The sequence below is a fragment of the Drosophila takahashii genome, chromosome 3L (genome assembly GCF_030179915.1).
Source record: "Drosophila takahashii strain IR98-3 E-12201 chromosome 3L, DtakHiC1v2, whole genome shotgun sequence".
Classification (NCBI taxonomy): domain Eukaryota; kingdom Metazoa; phylum Arthropoda; class Insecta; order Diptera; family Drosophilidae; genus Drosophila; species Drosophila takahashii.
Window position 1 is genome coordinate 11,653,522 of NC_091680.1, and position 21,296 is coordinate 11,674,817.

The 21,296-nt window shown below is 38.4% G+C and overlaps 1 protein-coding gene across 3 annotated transcripts; it reads right to left on the minus strand.

The window, feature by feature from the left end:
- Positions 1-151: 151 nt before the first annotated feature.
- Tsp66E (Tetraspanin 66E) lies at positions 152-21,161 on the minus strand. 3 transcript variants are annotated; one of them, XM_017144554.3, is made up of 7 exons: positions 21,035-21,161; positions 20,579-20,662; positions 6,505-6,622; positions 5,941-6,039; positions 4,602-4,730; positions 1,495-1,854; positions 152-1,429 (listed from the first exon to the last, which is right to left on the minus strand). In XM_017144554.3, the coding sequence occupies exons 3-7, from the start codon at positions 6,568-6,570 to the stop codon at positions 1,280-1,282; spliced, it is 804 nt and encodes a 267-aa protein (XP_017000043.2). In that variant the 5' UTR covers positions 6,571-6,622; positions 20,579-20,662; positions 21,035-21,161; the 3' UTR covers positions 152-1,279. The 3 variants fall into 3 exon arrangements, with proteins under 3 accessions (XP_017000043.2, XP_017000042.2, XP_017000041.2); XM_017144553.3 differs by having other exon boundaries at positions 20,900-21,098; XM_017144552.3 differs by having other exon boundaries at positions 20,874-21,098.
- Positions 21,162-21,296: the final 135 nt, after the last annotated feature.

Below are 21,296 nucleotides of genomic sequence, written 5' to 3' on the forward strand. Positions count from 1 at the left end.
TTGGCGGTTGCAGTCTTGAGCTTTTTAAGCTCTCTTTAACATTCAGTTAACATGGGTTGGTAGCTTTTACTACCAGAATTTGTTCCCGGAACAAAGCTCAATGCTACAAAAACCGGAAAGAACTGTATATCCGAAAATAAAAACTCTCAAATTGATTTAATTTTCTTTATTTTAATTACTTTTTCATTCACGTTCAGAAATGTACATCTTTAAATGGGGTTTTTGCTTCGTGTCCATGGGGTATTTATCGTTTTTGTGTGTGTTTCGTTAAATGTTTTTATGCTTTCGATTTACGACTTTTCATTGCGCTGTTTCCAAAAAGTACATTAAGTAGACTACAGACATACGTGTATATAATATGCATTAATAATAGTTATATATGTATATATAGAATTCAAAAATGTACAACATTCATTTTTAACAAAAGAGCCGGGCACACGGCGTTGCATGCCCCGGCATATGTAGTTAAAAACTCGAAGATAGCCATAGCAAAAACAACTAAAGTTAGAACTTAAGGTTAGAGACTTACCAACTAATACACATACTAGTACAATGTCAATGCCATTTCGTTTATTTTTTCTTTTTTTTATCTTTTCAATCGATATTTTTGTATTTACGCATGCTAGTTTTTTAATGGGCGTAATGCTTCTTGCGGCATCCAAACTCTTGCCTCGTTAAAAGTTATCTTTCAAAATTGATTTCATGGTTCGTTCAATCTCAAAATTTTTGTGTCTTGTCTTCCGCCTTAATTTATGTGGTTTCTGTGATGTTTTTGAGTGGTTTTCGAATGCCTGATTGCATAACAAAATAATCGTAATGGACTAAGAAAAAATATAGTTACAATATTACGCATATTGCAGATTACTACTTAACAACTAAAACTGCTATCAAAACAGATTTACAAATAAATATTCCAAGTGTGAGTTTCATTCGTAAAACCTTCCTCCCCGATCTCAAAACATTGAGCAACATTTCGTGTAAGATATTCTTGAATATTATCGGTAAATGGATTATGCTGGCTATGATCTTAGCTTATTGTTAGAGTAGAGCTGTATTAAACCGTGTTGTGTTGTGTGTGTCCCGTTCCATGCGGCAAATGCATTATTTATTTTGTTGTTTCCATTGAGCACGTCGCGGTGTTCGGTAGGGCGTTGTATTCTTGGGGGAGTTCTAGGAGGGATCGTCGCTCTTCACTGTCCTGCTGTTTTGGCTCGTTCCTACGTCTACTTTGCTAACTCTGAAAACTGTCACAACATCCGCTGTCCTCGTCATCGGCGATTTACAGACGCATGTCGTTGTATTTGGCAAAGGCCTTGCACAGGGCGAAGGCCAGGATAATGAGGACCAGGTGCACAATGCCCACCGCAATGGCCACGATGATCAGTTCGCGTTGTCTAATCAGCCACTCGGTGAAGACCTCGTAGCAGCCCTATGGGTAAACAAAAGTTTTATTAAATTTTTATCCTTTTCTAAATGTTTTTTTTTTAACCCTACCTTCTTGTAGAAACTGTTGCTGTCGCTGGGATTGGTGGTACAATCCTCGTCGCGTGGCACCAACTTGGCCACATCCTTGAGGATGCAGCAGGCATCCGGAATGGTTCGGTTACCCTTGCCGCTCACCCACGCCGGTGAGGCCTCGAAGTCGCGGTAGTCATTGATGCCACAGCATCCAAAGTTGCCCATCAACTGGTTCCACATCAGTGAGGTGGCGTCCACATTCTCACCCAGCGAGTAGCTGTTGATGGTCGTCTGCAAGAAGTTTTTGCTCTCCGAACGAACCTTGTCCTTAAAGAAGGCGCCCAGTCCCCCGGCGACGATCTCGGCGATCAGCAACAGGATCAAGAAGGTTCCGTACTGGAAAGGAAGATAAGATTTAATTCAAAAACTTTTTAAGTAAGTATTAATAAACTTTTTTATGAGAATAATTATTTATTTATACATGTTCAAATTAATTCGAAGTCATGGTTATTCAAAGCAGACGTATATATCTATAATATATTTAATTAATCCTTAAAATGATTGTTTATTTGTATTATAAGAAGGTTACATAAGGTTACATTTTAATCTTAACCATTTATCGCATTTATTAATAGAGCACCTATTAGCATGAAAATTAACTTCATATCTAAATATAAAGTCGTTCATTATTACGTAATAAAAGTATTCAATGATTTCTTGTTATGGTTGCCTGGTTTATTTATAATGCTCGCTCGCGGTTGACCCAATTCGTTGGGCACTTTGTGAGCCGTGCAGAAAAATCTAGCCATTTGACCCTGAGCCAAATGTGCAGCATTTGTCGGCCTGCCGCTGGTGGTGAGTTTGGCCCAAACGCACACACACACACAGCCGCTGGAGTCCACATAGATACAGATACAAATACGGCTCAAATGGCGAGTGGGGGGATGGGCGCTTGGGGCGGATGGACGAATGGGCAGGGGAGGTCGCAGCATGCGGCACTAATGCTGAAGGTCATTTCTCGATGTTTTGTTGCATGTTTCGAAAAACGCTCTTGCGGCTTTTCATTCTACCATTCTAGTTAAGTAATGCAGATAAAAAAATAAATTTAAAATCAATGTTCAAATCTTCAAAACTACCAATAAATCGTTTGTTAAATTTAAAGTAGGGTTAAAACAATGATTTCCCATACGATTTCAACGTCTTAACCCTACTTCAAATTTAACAATCGGACGAGAAAACAGCCATAAATCTTTTCATTTAAATAAAATTTTTTAAGTGTATTTTATTAAATTTTTGGTATAACAATTATTTGTATTACTTTAGGATTCATGTTAATGAACACTTCGAATTGATGTGTTACTTTTTTAAATTATTAGTTTTTAGTAACATTAATATTATTTATTATTATTATTATTTTCTTAATAAAAACCCATTTTTAGTATATTTTTCTGAGTGCCTGGCCAATGTTGTCGCCGTCGTTGTCGTTGTGGTTGTTGCCCTGATACGCTGCTCTGATATGCTCTCGGTTTTAGCTGGTTGTGTTGCGGCTGTTACGCCTGGCAGCATTTCATTTCAGCCATCGTCGTGGGCGTTGGTGGCCGCCCGCAAATGTATCTGTCAGATACACATGCAAGCTCACCAAATTGCGGCCTATGGAGAGCAGCCCTCTTTGCAATTTTGCTTTTTTGTTTGCATGCCAAGTGTAGCGATTTGAAAGCGTTTAGGTACGCGAGTGCCTGCAGTCTTTTTACCTAAAATTACCGTCTAAAAAATCAATGCTAAGACATGTTAGCCATGCCAAGAGTCTGAGTTCGGCTGGCCTTGGGATGCGTTAACTGAACGGCCTTGGCTAATTTAAGTGCAAAACCCAAGAGGGTCGCATGCAGGTCGCGTGTTCGGCACCGCTGCGCATGCGCAAAGCCATCATCTCCCCCCTCAATTCCAAATTCCCCCCGCTTATAGCAAAGGTAAATTGAATTCACCTGTTTGTCGCTGCAATTAAGCTGGCCAAGCCCTGAAATGTGGGCGCGTCCGGGGTAAATAGTGCAGGTAAATGTGATAAAACAGTTTATTAATTACCGCAATCGCCCCGAGTGAGCACTCTCGACCGTCTAGAAAGTCCCTCTGGGCCGCTTGGTGCAAATGTAAATTATCTTCTAGCCCGAAGAAATTACAATTCCACTCACGGGCCAAGACCACAGAGACATGGCCAAGTGAAGGGCTTGTCATGGGGGCAGCCGCTTAACCAATCGTTCAAACACGCCTGGCCTCACGATAGATGTATCCATATATACATAAGTATATATGTACGATAATTTACCTATAGAAATACCCGGCTATGTACAACTTTCTCTCGAGTGCCTTCAATGGTTTTTCCAGCCAAGAGTCAAGTCAAGTCAAATGGAAATCCTCTTCAACGGCAAAGTTTTTCGGTGGAATATGCAAACAAACGCTTGGCAATCGGCCATCTCGAATCGAATCCCAGTCCCTGGGAGCTGTGAATCTTCGGTGTCTGTCTGTCATCCATTACAATGTACCCGATGATGCAAGCTCGTAAAACTCTGATTGCACTCATTGATTGGTGGGGGAAATGTAAATTTTGCGACAATGCGTTTCGGTGCTGTAAAGGAGTTGCTAGCTAATGAAAAGCAAATAAGTTTCTCCTGCAGAAATCATTGTTATTTTAAATTGATTTCTGGTTAAACTCAAATTTAATCTCTCTTGGGACTTTAGTTAAAGCTTTACAGGTATTAATTAAATTTTGGTTGTTTTAGTTATTTCTCTGATGCTTAATCTTTAACCTAGTATAAATCATTTATAACTTAATTATCTCGGCACATAATAATATTTAAAGTGTACTACAGCTCATTAAATATAAATAGAGCGCAAGCAATAACTATTTTAATGGCTGGAATAAAAAACCTTGTTTATAATAGTCTTGTTAAAATTTTGATGGGCACTTAAAATTAGTTAATATTTAACTTTTACATGTTTTAATACCTAAGGGTTTATATTAACACTTGAATGTTATTAAATTAATTTTTAGAATGACAAAATCCATAAATCTTATAAATGATTTTCAGTTTCGATCCTGACTGTCTTTGCTTCCTAACCTCTCACCCATATTCGATCTGTTCACTTACCGTCGACAGCAGACAGCGGGACTCGCGCATGGCTCCCAGATAGCCCAAGAAGCTCATGAAGAACATGACGGCCCCGATGACGAGCAGAACATAGGCCAGCTGCTCTATGGCCTGCGGCTGTGTAAATTGCTACAATAAAAACAAAGACAACAGAAACAAATAGTCAGAAATGTGTGGGTAATTGCAGATGATGTCTGCCCTGCGTATACGTAATTAAACTTTGAACTGGCCAAAAATTGTCTTCTTCCTCAATCGTGTAATTGAATTATACGCATATTTTTGTCCAATTGTCAATTGTAGGCAAATTGTAAGATCTCAGATAAATGTTTCGAAACTACACTGCAGGTTCATTGACCAACAACACAGCCCGACCCATGGAGTAATTCAACACAGAGAGTTCCTGCTAAAGCTTCTCAATTAGATTCTGCATGTTTATCCTAGGTGACCCCACAATTAGTTCCCGTGTGGACATGGACTTTTCATTTGTTTTGTCAAAGCGAAAAACCCTTTACGCCCAGTCAGATAGCAAGGGGACTTTCCACACAAACTTTAGTTAACGCTGAACATGCAACTTTTGATGGAATTTGCCCTAGTTGCAGGTTGGCTGAAAAACTTTATTTGTGTGAATTAGTTAAAAGTCCCCGTAGAGAGTGGGTGGTTCCGCTTTAAACCACGATTTGTATAATTTAAAAATTATGTTATGGTTATTGTGAAATAAAACTTAAAAAAATATTTATAAATATTTAAATTTCAGGTGAAGGTACTAATTTTTTATTCATGCTATTTTAGTTTACTATAGATTTTTCTGTAACCCCTAAATTATTTTAAGGTAAATCCTAAAGTTCCGCCTTTAAAAGCTCTCCAAAATTACTATCAATTCCATTGTATTTTCTAGTGCCTTATATAGAGTGGGTTCTGTTATTTCCACCCAATTATATAGTATCTCGGAAAACCTTCCCCTATTGTTAGTCAGTGTGTCGACACAAGGCATCGTGCACTTTGATTAGCTTTTCTGTGCCTTACTTTGACCATTTCCCCTTCCGAACACGATGTTTACTCTATAATTATATTTTTTTAATAATCATAGTTCCAGTGCCCGCTATTATTGGAGCACCTGCACGTGAGGTTGATCCATATTTCGGGGTTGATTTACTTCTACTACAAATTCGATATATGAATTACACACTTCGATGGGTTGCGTATAAATTGCGTTATAATTGGGTGGAATGCAGCGGTTTCTTGGGGCCTCTAAAGGGGGTGTTTCCGCGGCAACACTTTCACCCGGAGTTGGGCGGGGATTGGTGTTGTTATTGGTATAGGGGGATTTGGAAAACCTTACCTCGATGCGCTCGCTCTCGACCAACTTGAGGAGAGCAATCAGCGAGTGCTTGTCCACGGCCAGCCATAGTCCGATGCCGAATATAATTGTGCCTAGCACCTGCAAAATGCGATAAAAGAAAAAAAAAAACATAAATATATGTGTACAGGTAGCGCGCTTTAATGTGCTTACAGTGAAACATAAAACATAAAGCATAAAACACAAAACACAATCCTCCCGCTGGACATGCAAACGCAGTTTGATGATTGTTATTATTATGACGTTGCCTGCCCAGGTTGATTGCATTCGAAAATGCCGATGATGAGGTTCGGCAATCAAGATGATGATGATGATGATGATGACGACGACGGCTGAAAGTCAATGAACCGCCGCCGCCGAGCTGAAAATGCGGGAAAAAGCAAAAGCACCAGCGCATGCGCAGAGATTTGCTTGATTGAGTTGCAATGGAATTTGATGGGACTGGGATTCGCATTGGGATTGCGATGGTATGACATGAACGCACCTATCTCCATAGACACATCTTTAACCATATGTGTAAGCACCCACATTGCTTCATTTACTTACGAAAAATATAAAATTGAATATGCAAAGCAAATACTTTGCACACCAGACTCCGCAGTCGAAGACCATTTTCGTTGTTTTCGAAATCTTGGGGCTGTTTTCCTCCACGGAGCTCTCTCAACTGCAATGACAAAAAGAAATTCCACAATTAGCACTTCGAGTGAGGTTTCTAATTGAATTAAAATATTTTTACTTAATTTCATGTTAAGTGCCGCACACTTCGCTGGGCAGGGCATACACAAAAAGAAAGTGTCACAAAAAACCGAGCGGCATAATAACGAAATTACCAAGAAGTGTAAATAAACATGAAAAGTATTTCTAGCCGGGCTGCATTTCTTATCGGCCATGTTTGTACGTGCCCCGTGCCTAACAAATTAACATGTAAAGTTGGCCGTTAAAAATTAACGAATGAGGAAATATTTGAGATGAAAAGAAAGCTTCATTGGAATTTAATTTAATTTTTTATAATTTATAGCCTAGTCTATGTATAAAAACAACTGATAAAAATTTTTAAAAATATAGTGGGTCAGCTTTAAACAGCTGTGTTAAATGTTTAACTAAAATTAAAAGCACCTACTCCGCATTCTATTAGTTTCTATTTATATAAATGTTGTTTGATCATTTAAACAAGTTATTTAACAAGTCGAAAGTGCTATTTAAATCTTTAGTGTATGCTCAAAACACCGGCAGCCATCATCAGATATAGCGATACGTTAATTCCTAGAGCAGCTAAAAAATTGTTCAAGTAAATTACAAGCTTTCGTTCATTCATTAATTCATTGAGTCGGCGGGAATCTCGATTTCCAGCATCTCGTTCCACGTTAACTTTCTCATTAGCAGTAGAACAGCTTCCCCGTCGCTCTACCGCTTTCCCGCTTTTCCCCCCATCCCATCTTAGCACTTTTCTTTTCAGATGCTGCCGTCGTTGGCAGCTGGTTTGAGCCAAGTTCTCAGCTGTGTATGTGTGTGCGTTGTTATTTGGGTAAATATATACGTATGTACGCTGTACATATACACACAAACAATGTCACGAGCTATTGAAGTTGGAAAAGTAGAGCACTCGGCAGCGGAGCTAAGCCCTCAGTTTCTCAGTCTCTGGGTTTCTGAGTTTCGATGCTGTTCTGTTGCCAAGTCGCGGCGACGGGCAAACATTTTCCTTGCCAACATTTTTGTTCTCATTCTATTGCTGGTCCCTTTGAGCCCGGTAAAAGCACTGATCCCCATCCCCCCTGTGCACCCCTAATGATGTTTTGGCCGAAATGTAATTGTGTTCGCACACCCACATAGCCGCGGTCAAAAAAATAGCACTTAAGATGTCAAATTCCAGGTAAAACGGGTAAAATAAAGTTTATTATGGCCATGACAACCACTTTGGGCCATAAAATTAGTTAAAAGTTTGCTTATCATAAGAAATACAACTATTCTATATTTATATAATATTATTTAAATATTTATATTTTTTTTTTGGCAATTTTTTAAAAAAAGGTAAATTTCAAAAAAAATTTTAATTTAGTTGTTTTTTTTCCTGTTATTTAAAAAAATTTTTATAAAATGTTATTAAAACATTTTTAGCTATTTATCAATGTATTTTTTTAAAACTGTTTGGAATAAAAAATCTGTGAACATTTTTAGTGTGGTTGCAATGCTATTATTTCTACCTTAGGTTTTAACCCACTGAGGAACTGAATGCACGAGGTACTTGAATGCAAAGCGCTCTAGGGGCCTACATATACACATAAGCCGTCTTTATGTGGGCGCCACATCCCCCACTTTTTCCTTTTCATTCCCTTTAAAAACCCTTCAAAACAACAAAAGTTTATCTAATTTTTAATTGCTTTTCCATTGTTTTAGACGTTCCGACGTTCTGGCTTTAAATTAGTTTAAGTTTTCTGCTGATAACGCATGCAAATGACTGCCTAACGGATGTGCATACAGTGCTTAATGGTTGTGACATTGAATTTATAATATGGGCTTGGCGAAAACACCGTATTGTTTACGAATATTGACGCTTAAGTCATTTGTTTGCGAGAGGTTTAAAGTGAGAGATGTGGTATTAAAAATTTATTTTTATTTGCATTCTAATTTGAATTTTATCCCAGGGGATTTCGATTTGCATAAAGCCAAAACCGGATGGCTTGATAACAAAGCAACAAAAAAGCTTTAAAAATGCTAGAATAAATATTTGCACTGCCAACATTCTCATTTTTAAATTCCTAGTGTAATTATATTAATTTAATGAATATTTTCAACGCTTTTTCAACTCTTTTCATTTACCACCTCTTTGGAGCTTCGATTCTGATTTTATCTCGGTACGATTCAACCTTTACCCTTATCTATTCATTAATGCTGCAGTTCGACTCTGAGCTTTAATTAATTCTCCGGCTGAGTGGAAAAGCGGAAAAGCTTCCAGCAGCCACCCACTAAGCCGCCGCTGCTGGTTTCTCGTTTCTGGCTTCCGATGCCATGAGCCCATACAAAATTCAAAAGCTTGCCATTAGCACACACACTCTTGCGTATCAACATGGCTAACACACACACATGCTGAGAATACCCACCCACATGCAGGGGGCCAAATCTTGTAATTAACTTTCAAGTGGCCCCTGCTAAATATTGGCAAAAATTCAGCATGCTCAGCATCAGCATTTCATCTAACTCAAATATTAAGTCTCGAGATCTACTTTAGATACATGTGTACGCAGCCAACTCAAATATCTGATGAGGGAAACATTAAATTTCCATAAAACAAATATGAATTAGGAGGAAGCCTTTGCTAATTTTAAAAGAATTTGCTTTTATAAATTCGTTTAAACATTTTAAAATAATTCAAATATTTATAAACTCTACTACCTGTAGTTTTAGAGAGAATTCATTATAAATTAGATTATCTAAAATATGGAAATTAAAAAACAACCCACAAGTGAGTTTCTCGAATACAGGTAAAACATGCATTTTTTCCTTGTGGGCAGAGATTGATTTACATCTTGTTCAAAGCTTTTTTATATATGTAAACCCATATGTAAACCCAGTAACAAAAACAATTTAAAAACAGGCAAAAAGTCCGCAAAATAAATTGCAAATTTATGGGCTGCGCAGCTGACTTGCATTCGGATTTTGACTCGGTCTTTGTTTATTATTTGCGTAATTAAATGCTTGCACATGCTCGTACAGCATTTTTTAACCGTAGAAAGTTTTGTTTTACCGGCTGCTGTGGAAGTGGAAATGGAAATGGAAGTCTAGGGAGCCGACAGCAGAGAGCTCTCAAAACAATGCACATTTTTTTCGGCATCGCGACGGTGATTAAAGCATTTTCTATTGCAAAAAGGAAATTCGAGCGGATCTCAATTGTGGGACTGGGACTGGAGGTGATTTTCTTGTTGTACCAGCCGACTCGACTCTTTTCTTCAGCAGGTCGACGTCAAAATGGGTTAAAGAAAGTCGTAACTTGTATTAATTAAAAAAAGTCAAGGGGGAAAAAAAAGTTGATAGGAAGAAAGAGCTGGAGGCTGCGCTTGAACTAAGAGGCTGTCAAAACCTTTGGTCATAACTTTTCGACCGTAGAGATGTTATTTCCCCATTCCAATCCCCAGTTGCACTCTCACATAAACGTGTGTGTTCACACTTGTCACGTTCGCTGGCTTGCCAAGAATTTAGAAATTTTATTTATTGCCAATGCTTTCTGTTTCCCATTTTTCTCGGCTCTTCGATTCTGATTTGATTGGCTGGCTGGCTGCTGGGTCTGGAGATGAAGATGGGAAATGTGAAATAGCAATCGAGGAAAAACTCATCACGCTCGAAACCAAAAGTGCCACAGAACCGCAGAGCCACTTTTCTATCTGTCAAAGCGTGAGAAACTCCCTGTTCGCCGTTCTTCATCTTTATAGCTGCGGTCTCCCCTTCCGAAACTCCCATGATGGGTAATTAAATTATGGAGTAATAAGCCTCAATTGGGTCACCGCACTCTCCAAACAGTACTTAAATGCAGGTGGGTGGCGAGGCCTCCTCCCCTTCCCTCAAGATCTTAAGTATGCATATGAAAGTGGCTCCATGTGTGGGAACTACTTAGTTTTAAAAGGCCATACTAAGTGGAATTTTATTGCCTAAATCAGCTTAATGGTTGATCGGATGAGAGACGAACCAAATTATTCATGCATTTGATTAAAACATTATTTAAACGTTCCAGCTAGCATCTTTTAAATCAGAGAATACAAAGCTATATTTAATATTTATACTTTCCATAAACTCTACGGATTATTTCAATGACGCTATCCTAGAATATCCAACTTAATATGTTTCCTTTATTACCTTAATCTCAAATAGTTTTTCTTACTGTTTAAATTTGACGATGTATCAAATAATTTGTTTATTTATACTTCAAAATAAGTAATTTCTCGCTCAATAAATCATGATATCCAACGATGGCAATATTTATGTATTTTCATATGCAAACAAAACTAAATTGAATAAACATGTTATATAAATTGATTTTATATTCCATATTAATAAATAAAAGTATGTCTATTAAGTAATATAATTATTATTTTTTCTGGTGTGTAATAACCCCTTTTATTAATTAAGCCCAATTGTTTTCATTTATGTTTATTTCCCACTAAAAAAAAAGATTTTTCCAATCGAATAAAATCAAAGCCACTGATTTAAATGCCACCCAACTATTTGTTGTCCCTTGCAAAAAAAAGGTATAAACTTTGTTGACCCAACCATTTGCCTTTTTTCTTTGTCTCCGCTGATTGCTAAATTTGTGTCCCCTATAAAAAAGACTTTAAACCCAAACTTATCCAACTGGAATAAAAGTCCATTAATTGAGCAAAATATAGCGCAATATTGACGCTGCTGTTGTTGCTTTTGATATTTTTTCGCTGTCGCACGAGCCGCACAATCAATTTATTTATAAATTTTGCTTAATTAATGCAAATATGAGGCAAAACAAGAAAAGCCGGGCAGCAAATAACTTGGTTAGCTTTTTGAAGCGTCAAATTTTAAAATCTACATAAAGGCACAGCGGCAGAATTTACAACAGGACCCTGCCGAAATTAAACCTCGAAAGTGGTCTAATTAAATGAATCTGGCAATTCGACAGCACCTCACATAAGGCTAATTGAGTGTCGTATAAATTCGGTTTTGTTAATTGAATTTTTCACTTTGTAGAGTCATTCAACTCCGGCTGTTAGTTTTTGTTAGTTTGCTTATATAATCACATGAAGTGCGTTAATTTGACATAATTAGTGGGCTCCGGCACGAGACGAAGCCAAAACCCCGGAGCCAGTCTGAGGTCTTCGAGTTGAAGAGTAGGCACCTTTGTCTGACTCCGCTCTTTTTTTTAGGTCAATGGTCTCCGCTTCGGCGATGTTTGTTGCCATGTTTGCTGCCATTTGATGGCTTGCCAATTTAACACCTGACAGCTTCGTTTGGGCCATGTGCACTGGACCAAGTTGTGTGCCATAAGCGAGCGCAGATGCCAACGCCCCAATCCCAATTCCCCCGGCCACGCCCTCAGCCGCCCACTGACTCGTGTTACGAGAGCAGTCCAGCAGCCGCACTGGAAGAAAAAGTTTTATATCGCAGAGCAACAAAGTCTACACAAGTCTTTGAAAACATGTGGTTAAATAAATTACAGAATTTAAAACTCTATTTAATTTTTATTTGGCCAGCTTTTGCTCATTGAGAATTTCTTTGCTTTCATTCATTTCATTCATTCATTTAAATACATAATTAAGCAATACAAAAAAATTGGATAAGATTATATAGTTTCAAAAAAAATTATAAATTTAATTGAAACTAAATTAAAATGTTAAAATTATTGAAAACATTTATTTAAGATGTTTGAATAATTTTAGTACTTAAATAACTATCGAATTTACATAAAATTGTTAAATTTGTAATGCTTTTTTTTTTCTCCGTGTAGAACTCAGATCTGGTAGCCAGGCCGGCGGGTTGTCACCAACGAACCAGCCAACTACTACAGCCAACCGGCCACCAGAGACCCCAGACACGTCTGGCCATTTAGCAGAGTTATGCGATACATTTTTGCGAATTTATTTCTAGTTGGTTGAGGAAATTTTCAGAAGTTTTACTCTAGATTTGATTACAAAAGTGCGGTAGAAAGAGTTGGTTGATATGCAAATGGCTTCGACAACTTTTCTGTGAAATAGGTAAAATGTCAAAACTTCAATTTGCTGAAAGATTTTAATCAGAAAATGTCAAAAAACTGATGAACTCTGTGAGCACATAATTTACTTTTGCAAAGATTTTTTGAGAGTGATGCCTGATAGAATGCAAATTTAGTTAGACAGCAGACTTTATTCAATATTTGAGATAAAAGAATTTAAGATTGTGACATTCCATTAGGATGATTTGGCAGTATCTACTAAAGAAATAAATTCTCCATTCATTTTTGATAAGATAAGATACATGCAATTTGAAGCATAGAAAGAATTTTTTATCAAACGTCGTAGTCATAGTCATTTTTCAGCTTTCAGAGTATTATAAATTATTTGACCCACCCAAATATTTCGCTTATGCATCCAATTTTGTCAAGAACGCGAAGAGTCGAATAACATTTCAGACACTGACCTACTTTAAGGTAAATATCAAAGTGGGCGACGGGGAAAAATGAAACTATTTGGGGCCAATTACCAGCGTTGTGGACAAAGAAAAGAAACTTTGCATATACATATATTTTTACTTAATTGAGTAGGTTCCCCGCCCTCGAGCCAACCACTCCAGTTCTTTATTAATTTTTTCTTTTTAATTATTCAGTTTCTGCCTTGTCTTTTTTGAAAGTGAAATGCTCAGAACCAGAATTCGTTCAATGTCTCTGGCGTTTTGGTTTATTATTGCTCATTGCTCCAGTTAAGCTGCAAGACGGGTAATGTATCTGTATCTGTAGCTGTATCTCTGGCTGTAGCTGTCAGTCTGAATTACATAGCTTGAACGAGGTTGACACACTTACATTTATTTAGCCCATAATGAGCTGGCAAATGATTTGCCTTTGTCTGTGCCTTTGGCTGCCTCCTCCTCGCTGGTTTATTGTTACTGGTTTTTTCTCACTTTTCATCAATAAAATAAACTGATGAAATGCTTTAAATTTCCTCTGTTTGCATAGCATAATGAGGCGTTTCGGCGAAGATAAACAAAAGAAGAAAGAGGCGGCAAAGTCAAATCAAAGTTGAAGGAAAATACAAAAGTTTGGAATAATAATGGGAGCCAAGTTATATAACCTATGCATATAAATAAGTTGGCAGGAATGGCAGACTTCAGAAGGTTCTTAAGCGAGTTTTGTGAAGTGTTATTAAGTTAAACTTGAAAGTAAATTAACTAGTCTTTAAAAATAAATTTGTTAGCTTTTAACTTAATCACTTAATTAGAGAAACCTTCATTTTGTGAAGTGGTATTGAATCAAACTTTAAAGTAAATTAATTAATCTTTAAAAATTCATATTAAAGCTTTTTAAGTACAAATTTTAATAAAAATACATTTTTCTTTAATTCCTCTTAATTAAGTAAACCACCATTCAGGCTTCCTATATTCCATGCCAGCTTTAAATAAAACAATACCACTTCAATTGTGCTATATATTTTTTTGTTTTTCAATTGAGAGTTCATAAGCCATTGTTATAGCGAGATTACACATACGCCGTGTGTGCTGTGTGGAGCGACAATTTCCTGAATTCGAGAGACAAAACATAACCAACGCCCGCTGTCACTTCAATTCATAACAGATGCAAATAAATTTCCATTAAAGTTGCGGGGTGTCCGCACTTCACCCTTTTCGGCACCCACTTTCTGCGTGGGCGGACGGCATTTAACAAGCTAAACAGATGCTTAGTTCCGAAGTGAAGCGGAGATTCACGGGGCCCAGGCCCCCAGATTTAGATAATACCCATTTCGAGTCACGGGGCGCAAATTGCGGCCTTAAACGGGCAGCAGCGGCTCTCACACACATTACCTTTCATATGTTTAAATGAAATAAGTATCTGGCAGATACCTTAACTACGTTCGCCAGTTGTGACAGTTGCATCCACAACACGCGAGCTCTTGAGTGTGAAAAGTGAGGATCGTGTGTTGGCTCAGGGACCCGAGATCTTCGGTGGTTATTTAACTTATTTAACTTTCTTTCGCAGCCCCAGGGGGCCAAGTTCAATGCGCTTAACTTGCGGCTAATGCGCCGCCTCTCCTTCGGCCGGGCTCAACTTTCACATTCACAACCTTTGGCACTTCCTCCTGCCACTTGGAATGATAATTTTCCGTAGTTTTTCGTGTGTTGGCCAAGCCGATTCACATTTTTGTGATTTGCCATTTGGCAATATGCAATGCAATCAATGCTTCTCATTCGATATTTAGCAAGCTCACTCACTCGGCGCTGTGGGGCAAGTTTCTGATTTCATTTCGTTTCATTTCAGTTCAGTTCACATTGGTTCACTTCGGTTCGGTTCATTTTGGACCGGCTGAAAAGTGTGGATACACATGCTACTCCCAAACGCATGGGAGCGCAAAGGAACAAAAAAGTGCAGAAAAAAAGTGCCTGCCACCGCCTATGCAACTATGAAATATCGCATCGCTCGGTGAGAGTACGAGTGTACGCGCATATATCCCAGCCAGAGCTGGATAAATTTATGTGGGAAGTTTTCTGATGACGCTCGTAATTTCAGACCCTCCCCCACACTCTGCTGGCTACAGTGCAACTTATCTAATAACGGCGGCAGACCTACTACTTCCTGTAAGCCTTCCCGGAATGTGAGAACCGAGGGCCAGCCAGAAAAAGGGCTGCATCTATCTTTTGCATTGCAGATATAATCTGCACTTACGATTTATGCATCAGATTGAATATTCTTTATAGTTTCTGGGAGGTAAGGTAGGGTCTGTTTTACATCTTACGAATGAAAGCTTGAGAACAAAGTAGAAATACAACTAACATCAAAAAAGATAAAAAGTTTCATATTTAAGTTGATTTATCTACAAACATTTTCCTTAATAAAGCAAAATAATCTTTCTTATAAATTCCACGAAAAATTGTAATATTTTTGCTTTTTCATTTTCTAGCTAAATAGAGCTGTGAATGGCTTATAAGGTACCTAAACATTGCATATTTAATTTACTGTATCTACAAACGATTTCCTTAATAAATAAATTTATAAATACATTCCTTTTTTAATTTACTTGCTAAATGAAGGTGTGAATCGCTGTAAATGTCCTCATAAAATGTGTACTCTACATACTGAACTTTTTAGGCATTAAAGAAATCTTATGCAATCGGTTTGGTGTCAGTCCGAATTGATGGCAAATAAAACTTAACCAAATAAGCAAACTGAACCGCTACTCTAGAGTCCAAAATAAAATCCCCAGCCAACTCGTCCAGCCACCTGCTGTGCTTTGTATCCCCAAAACTTGTATGTGTAATAGACCAATTGCATCAGCTGAAAAGCGAAAAAATAAAGGCAAACACCAAAGTAAACCTTTGCCTACTTCTTTTGTGCCAAACATGAGCATTTGGCTCAGAGGGTGGGGTAGAAACGGTTAAACAATTGCCAACGCGCGTTTTTGGCTCTTTGGCGTTAATCGCTTTGCATATATGCGAAGCAAAGAAAATTCCAAAAAATATACCCAGAGGCGTGCCATCAGAAAAGTAAAAAATAAAAACAAAACAAAAATTAATATGCATTGTTGCAGCAGCACGTCGCCTTGCATATTTGGACTTTCACTTTTGTTTTCTTTTTGAAAAAGAGTCAAACAAGATTTCAAAATGAACTTAAGACGCACACTCGATCCACGTCGACAGTGGACATTTCAATCAATTACAAATGATTAACACAAATGAAAACATTATTTTGTTGATTGGGGGCTTCCGAGTTCGGTGGGCGAGCAGCGATTAAAGTGGGTAACTGCGTTAATTGCTGGAGCCCCTTACTTTACTTACTTTCCCTGGCCCCTCAATTAAGTCCAGAAATCAAAGTTACGCATTTCCAATTGCGCAATCGTCACAATCTGTTTTTTTTTTGTGTTTTGCTGTCTGTCTGGAGATTTTCATGGCTTGCGAAAGTAGACATTTTACAGTCCGCTTTAGTTTTTTGTATTTTTGGCTTCCCGAACAATGCGTGCAGTTATTACTAGTTTCGGTTCATTAATCATGTGTCAGGGAAATACTTATGTGCACCTGCTGGGCATAAGAAATGAGAAAATGGGACAAAGAGATACCGATGGGAAAATTGCCAAGGGCCGCGAGAGGTGATTATGAATTAACCATACGATTAAAACTTATCATGACATAAGGAGATTTTCTCTTGCCCTGTAATTTAGGTTTTCCTTTGAAAAATTTGTTTAAATTTAAAAAAGTAAATTGCATCTGTATACTAAGTCCCTAATAAGTTTTTATAATGATTCAATTAATGACTTTGTATTTCAGTTTTAAGCTGATATTAGCCCATGAAATAAATAATATTGTTTCGATATTTACAAACACCTGTCTGAGATGGTCCATGAAAGATATAAATAAACCTATAAACCATAAATAAATTAGGCTGCTTTTTTTCTACTGTGTAACACGATTAGTTTTCTTACTTTCTGTGCAGCTCCAACTCAAACTGACGGGGCTTAAAGTTTTTAATTAACTTAAATCAATGACAGTTTGCATTGCGGATAGAAACGTTTGCGAAATGGCCAACAAGGGACTTCGGTTGGGATTGAGCATTGTTGCATTGAGACAATGACAAAGTAACTAGCATCGAATCGATCCGAATGGAAAGCCGCAGATATGTCCAGGGCGATTAAGTATCCCAAGCCCCAAGGCGGATGGTCGGTTGGTCGGTCAACCAGATGGCTGGACAATTGCCGCAAATCACAGTGGGACTGACTGCCATTCGAAATATGTGTACTGTTGGTTTCCGCTGAAAGTGCAGGCAATTTAAGCCAAAGAGGCGGAGATCTAATGCTGGAATGAAGTGTTGCCGGGTGAAGAATTGCTGGCTTGATTTTAATTGCCACTGAGCATTGAGCACTGACCACCGACTAGAAGCAATGAACTTGCCACCATGCGGCCGTAATTCGAGCCACAAACGGAAAGCCCGTGTAATACAAGATGGTTGTGGGAAATTCCACCTAACCAGCGAAGAACATATAAAAGTAGAGGGTGGTTCATGAGGATATGTTGTGTGAAAGTCCAAGGCGGCGAGTGGATCAAGTTCGAATTACCATAAAATATGCAGAGACAACGCATGCGCAACACGTAACCCGATGCAGATACGTTTTAGTGGACTTGCAGATACATTTACAGATACGATACAAATACAGATACTGTCCAGTTTCGGCCCTGCTCAGGGTGTTCAGGGTGGCCCGTTCACCTTGGAGCGGCGCTTAAAAAGAGTCGTTTAATATCGAGTTTTTGGGGGCTAAAGCGTCGAAGAGTCGGTGGTCTTTATACTCAGGGATATGAAGGGGTTCGGTTCGCTTTACTACATATGATAAATCCATTGGCCTTTGGCCAATTTCATGCTCGCTGAGGCGTCGTTTCGACAACCTGCTGTTTTGTACTCACTGCTCCTATTCCACTAATTGAGTTATGTTGCACATTTCGGCAAGGCAGCTTCATGGTTCTGCGACTGCTGCGGATATTTGCCAATTGAGTTATTGCCTTTTGGCTGTGCATTAGCGTGCGCTCACCTGCGATTTGCCAATGGAAAGTTTGGCCAACTCTTTAGACCAAGTTCTGTCTATGCCAAAACGGGTTGGCTTGGCAAACACGGTTAACGGTTTATTCGGAGTGCTGTGAATCACTTTGTCACGCCTTCGATTCGAGGCGAAAGACGAAGATATCCCTCCTCAAATGTTTACCCAAGTTTTTGGCACCCAGTTGCAGTTGCAGGTGCAGCAGCCTGCATCTTTACAAGTCTCCCTCGCGAAGTGCATACATAAGTTTTTAGCTCATCACCTGCTTAAGCTAGTTTCTGTGATTTGTTACCCCTTTGGATTTCGATTTATCTAACCCATAGGAAGCTAGAAGAGCCACTTTTAAGCCAATTACTCACTCCCAATTGGCAGGTGTTTTTCCAAACCCCTAAGCAAACGAGATTTGAGAGGGTTGATATGATGCAAAATGCTTTCGAACCCTCAAGGTATCTGAAAGTAGATGCAGAAAACGTTTATGCTGCACTTTGGAAATAAATGGTATGGAAATAATCATCAATCCTTTACTGAGATTATTTGCATTGCTTAGAATTTTTATAAAGGGCTTGTAGCTGGAAAATAGTAATTCTGAATACTTCACTGTAACTTTGATAATAAATATTTAATGTAACAGAAATACCCTATAAAAATATATATTTAAAGTTGATTAACTCATTGCACATTAAAATACATTTTTGGCTTTTATTTTCTTTACTTCTTTAAATAAATTCCCCTGGCATTCCATACTTCAACCAGCTTTAAATATTTAATTGCTTTGCATTTTAAAGGACCCTCAAATAATTCATAAAAATGTCAACAATGCTTGCGGCCTTTTTTATCTGAATTAGCAATGGAATTCGTAAAATATTTTAGCTTTAATTGTCAGAGTTAAATTGTGAAACACAAATTTATAGCCTATGTGTGCAATTAATTTCGAACACTCTATTTCAGGTTTGGATTTAATTTATTACATTGGCGGAATAAATTTGTTCTCTTTTCACCCCTTTAAATATTACTTACGAGCCTGTTGTCAGACTGATTAAGAGATTAATATCAAACATAAACTTACAGTCACGTAACGTTTATATAATTTTTCACATTTCCGTGCAGAGATAAACATTTTTGAATAATTTAATTGGTAATTTGGCGAGGGAATAAACTAACGAAATAAAAGTGAGTCTGCAGTTCTGGAAAATAATCATAATCAGCCTCGTAGCCCCATTCCCCCATTTATTGTGATATTAAATACGAGATTTGTGGGATTTTGCTCTTTAGCTCGCGCTCTCTCTCTCTCTCTCTTAACATCGCCGTCTCGTTCTTTGCTCATTTCCAATAAGCAATTCTACTTGCTTTATTGGTTTTCCTGACAAACTTGTTCGAAACTCTCGTGGAGCGGACAGGTTGCTTTGGGGGGAGAGAACTCGGAGTCAGCATGTTTTCAAGATCAAAAAGCGAATGGCGGTGGAGCTAAAGAAATTGCACAAAAATTTACACACTCTACAACAAAAGGAACGAGAGACATGCAGAGCTATGGAGAGGGAACTGGCTAAAGGGAACCTTTCACTGCAGATACACGTGGAAAAATATATGTGTAATACACCTAACTAATTTTATTACAATTAGAATTAACAAAAGGAACCTGTTTGTCACATTAGTAGACCAATATAATTAAAATTGAATGTGATGGAATACGCAATTTTAATTAACTTTTGTATGATTTGAAACAGTGCAAAAAAAGTATGTTAATATAATAATAACTATTATATTAACATACTTTTTTTTTTGCATGTTTTCTTAAAACATATTTGTGTTTTAATACCTAAAATCCAACATTCTCGTTCTCTGGTAAACGATCTAGAAAACGTATATTACAACTTACAGTTTAAAGTCACTAAAAGTAACTAGGACTTTATTAGGAACTGAATATACCAGGTAGACTAATTTTTTTTCGGTGTCCCGATTGGAGAGGCAAGGTAGAATTAGTGATAAACATAAAGAAAGGCCGCGCAATTGAAAAGTGGCACAGATGCCAGGGCAGCGGCCCCAAAAGACAACGGTACACGAGACCAGGAGCGCAAAAGGGAATCCAGGAGCGGAGTTGGGGGCTCCAGCATCAGCAATCAAAAAAAGGGGGTGGGTGGGGAGGAGCAGCAGGAGCAGGAGCGACGCAAAAAGTGTGTGCGTATCAACAAAGCGGATGGTCGAGGGCTGGGCCTGGATTGTGATGGGATGGATGCCCAAGGGCGTGGGTGGTGGTGGGTGGTGGGTGGTTTTTCGGTGGATTGGTGGCTTTTCTCTGGGAACAGCAGCACTCGCTCTGCTTATTTCGTATATATTTCTTGTGTTTTTTTTTTGGCTCGTTTTCTGAAATATGCGCACTCCGAAAAACTAAGGCAAAAACTTACCTGTAAAATATGAGCACGCTGCGTAGCGAGCTGTTTAATAATTTACGGTTCGTCGAAGATTTACGACCCACTGGATGTATCAAACTGCAATGATTCCGGAATATTTGAATATTTTAGAACTTTTTCGTGAAGCGAAAAAAAAGGCACAACACTTTTGTTATTATTATTCTTTTTAAGGTGTGTGGTGTTTGACTGGTAAATATTGTTGATGCTGGGGACTACAGTAAGTAAACGGTGAGTACGCAGCACTGTTTTGATTGAGCGCGCGCAAAAAATTATACACAAAATCACGCACACAGCGAAATCCAGATAGAGACGCACCGATGGCTTGAAACTGGGGCCCGAGAAGAGAGCGTAGGGTTTTGGCTTGGGACGCCTTGGCTTCCAGGCACCGACCGCGGCAACTGCACTCGGTACTCGACTCGAATCGTGGCTTAAATCTCACTCGTCACTCACTCAGCACTCTGAATCAAAATCGACGACCGTCTGCTTGGAAGCGTGCTTTCGAACTGAAGCCGTTTTTTGCTTCTGAGCTGCCGAGCTGCTCTGCTCACTACGTTACTGAACCAGCCACAGCCACCACCAATACATGCGCGGGAAGCAGGTTGCTCCGGCTGAAAGCTCGGCTCGCCAGTTACTCCAAACGAAAAAGTCTATGTCAGAGCTTTTCATCGTTGCCAGACAGATGGAAATAGGTGTTATCTTTAACCCAATAAAG

Excerpts from the sequence above, each read along its gene's own strand:
- Tsp66E (XM_017144554.3), bottom strand. The coding sequence starts at position 6,570 with ATGGTCTTCGACTGCGGAGTCTGGTGTGCAAAGTATTTGCTTTGCATA. Across the intron at positions 6,040-6,504 it reads TATTCAATTTTATATTTTTC|GTGCTAGGCACAATTATATT; the intron begins GTAAGTAAATGA and ends CGCATTTTGCAG. Across the intron at positions 1,430-1,494 it reads GCAACAGTTTCTACAAGAAG|GGCTGCTACGAGGTCTTCAC; the intron begins GTAGGGTTAAAA and ends GTTTACCCATAG.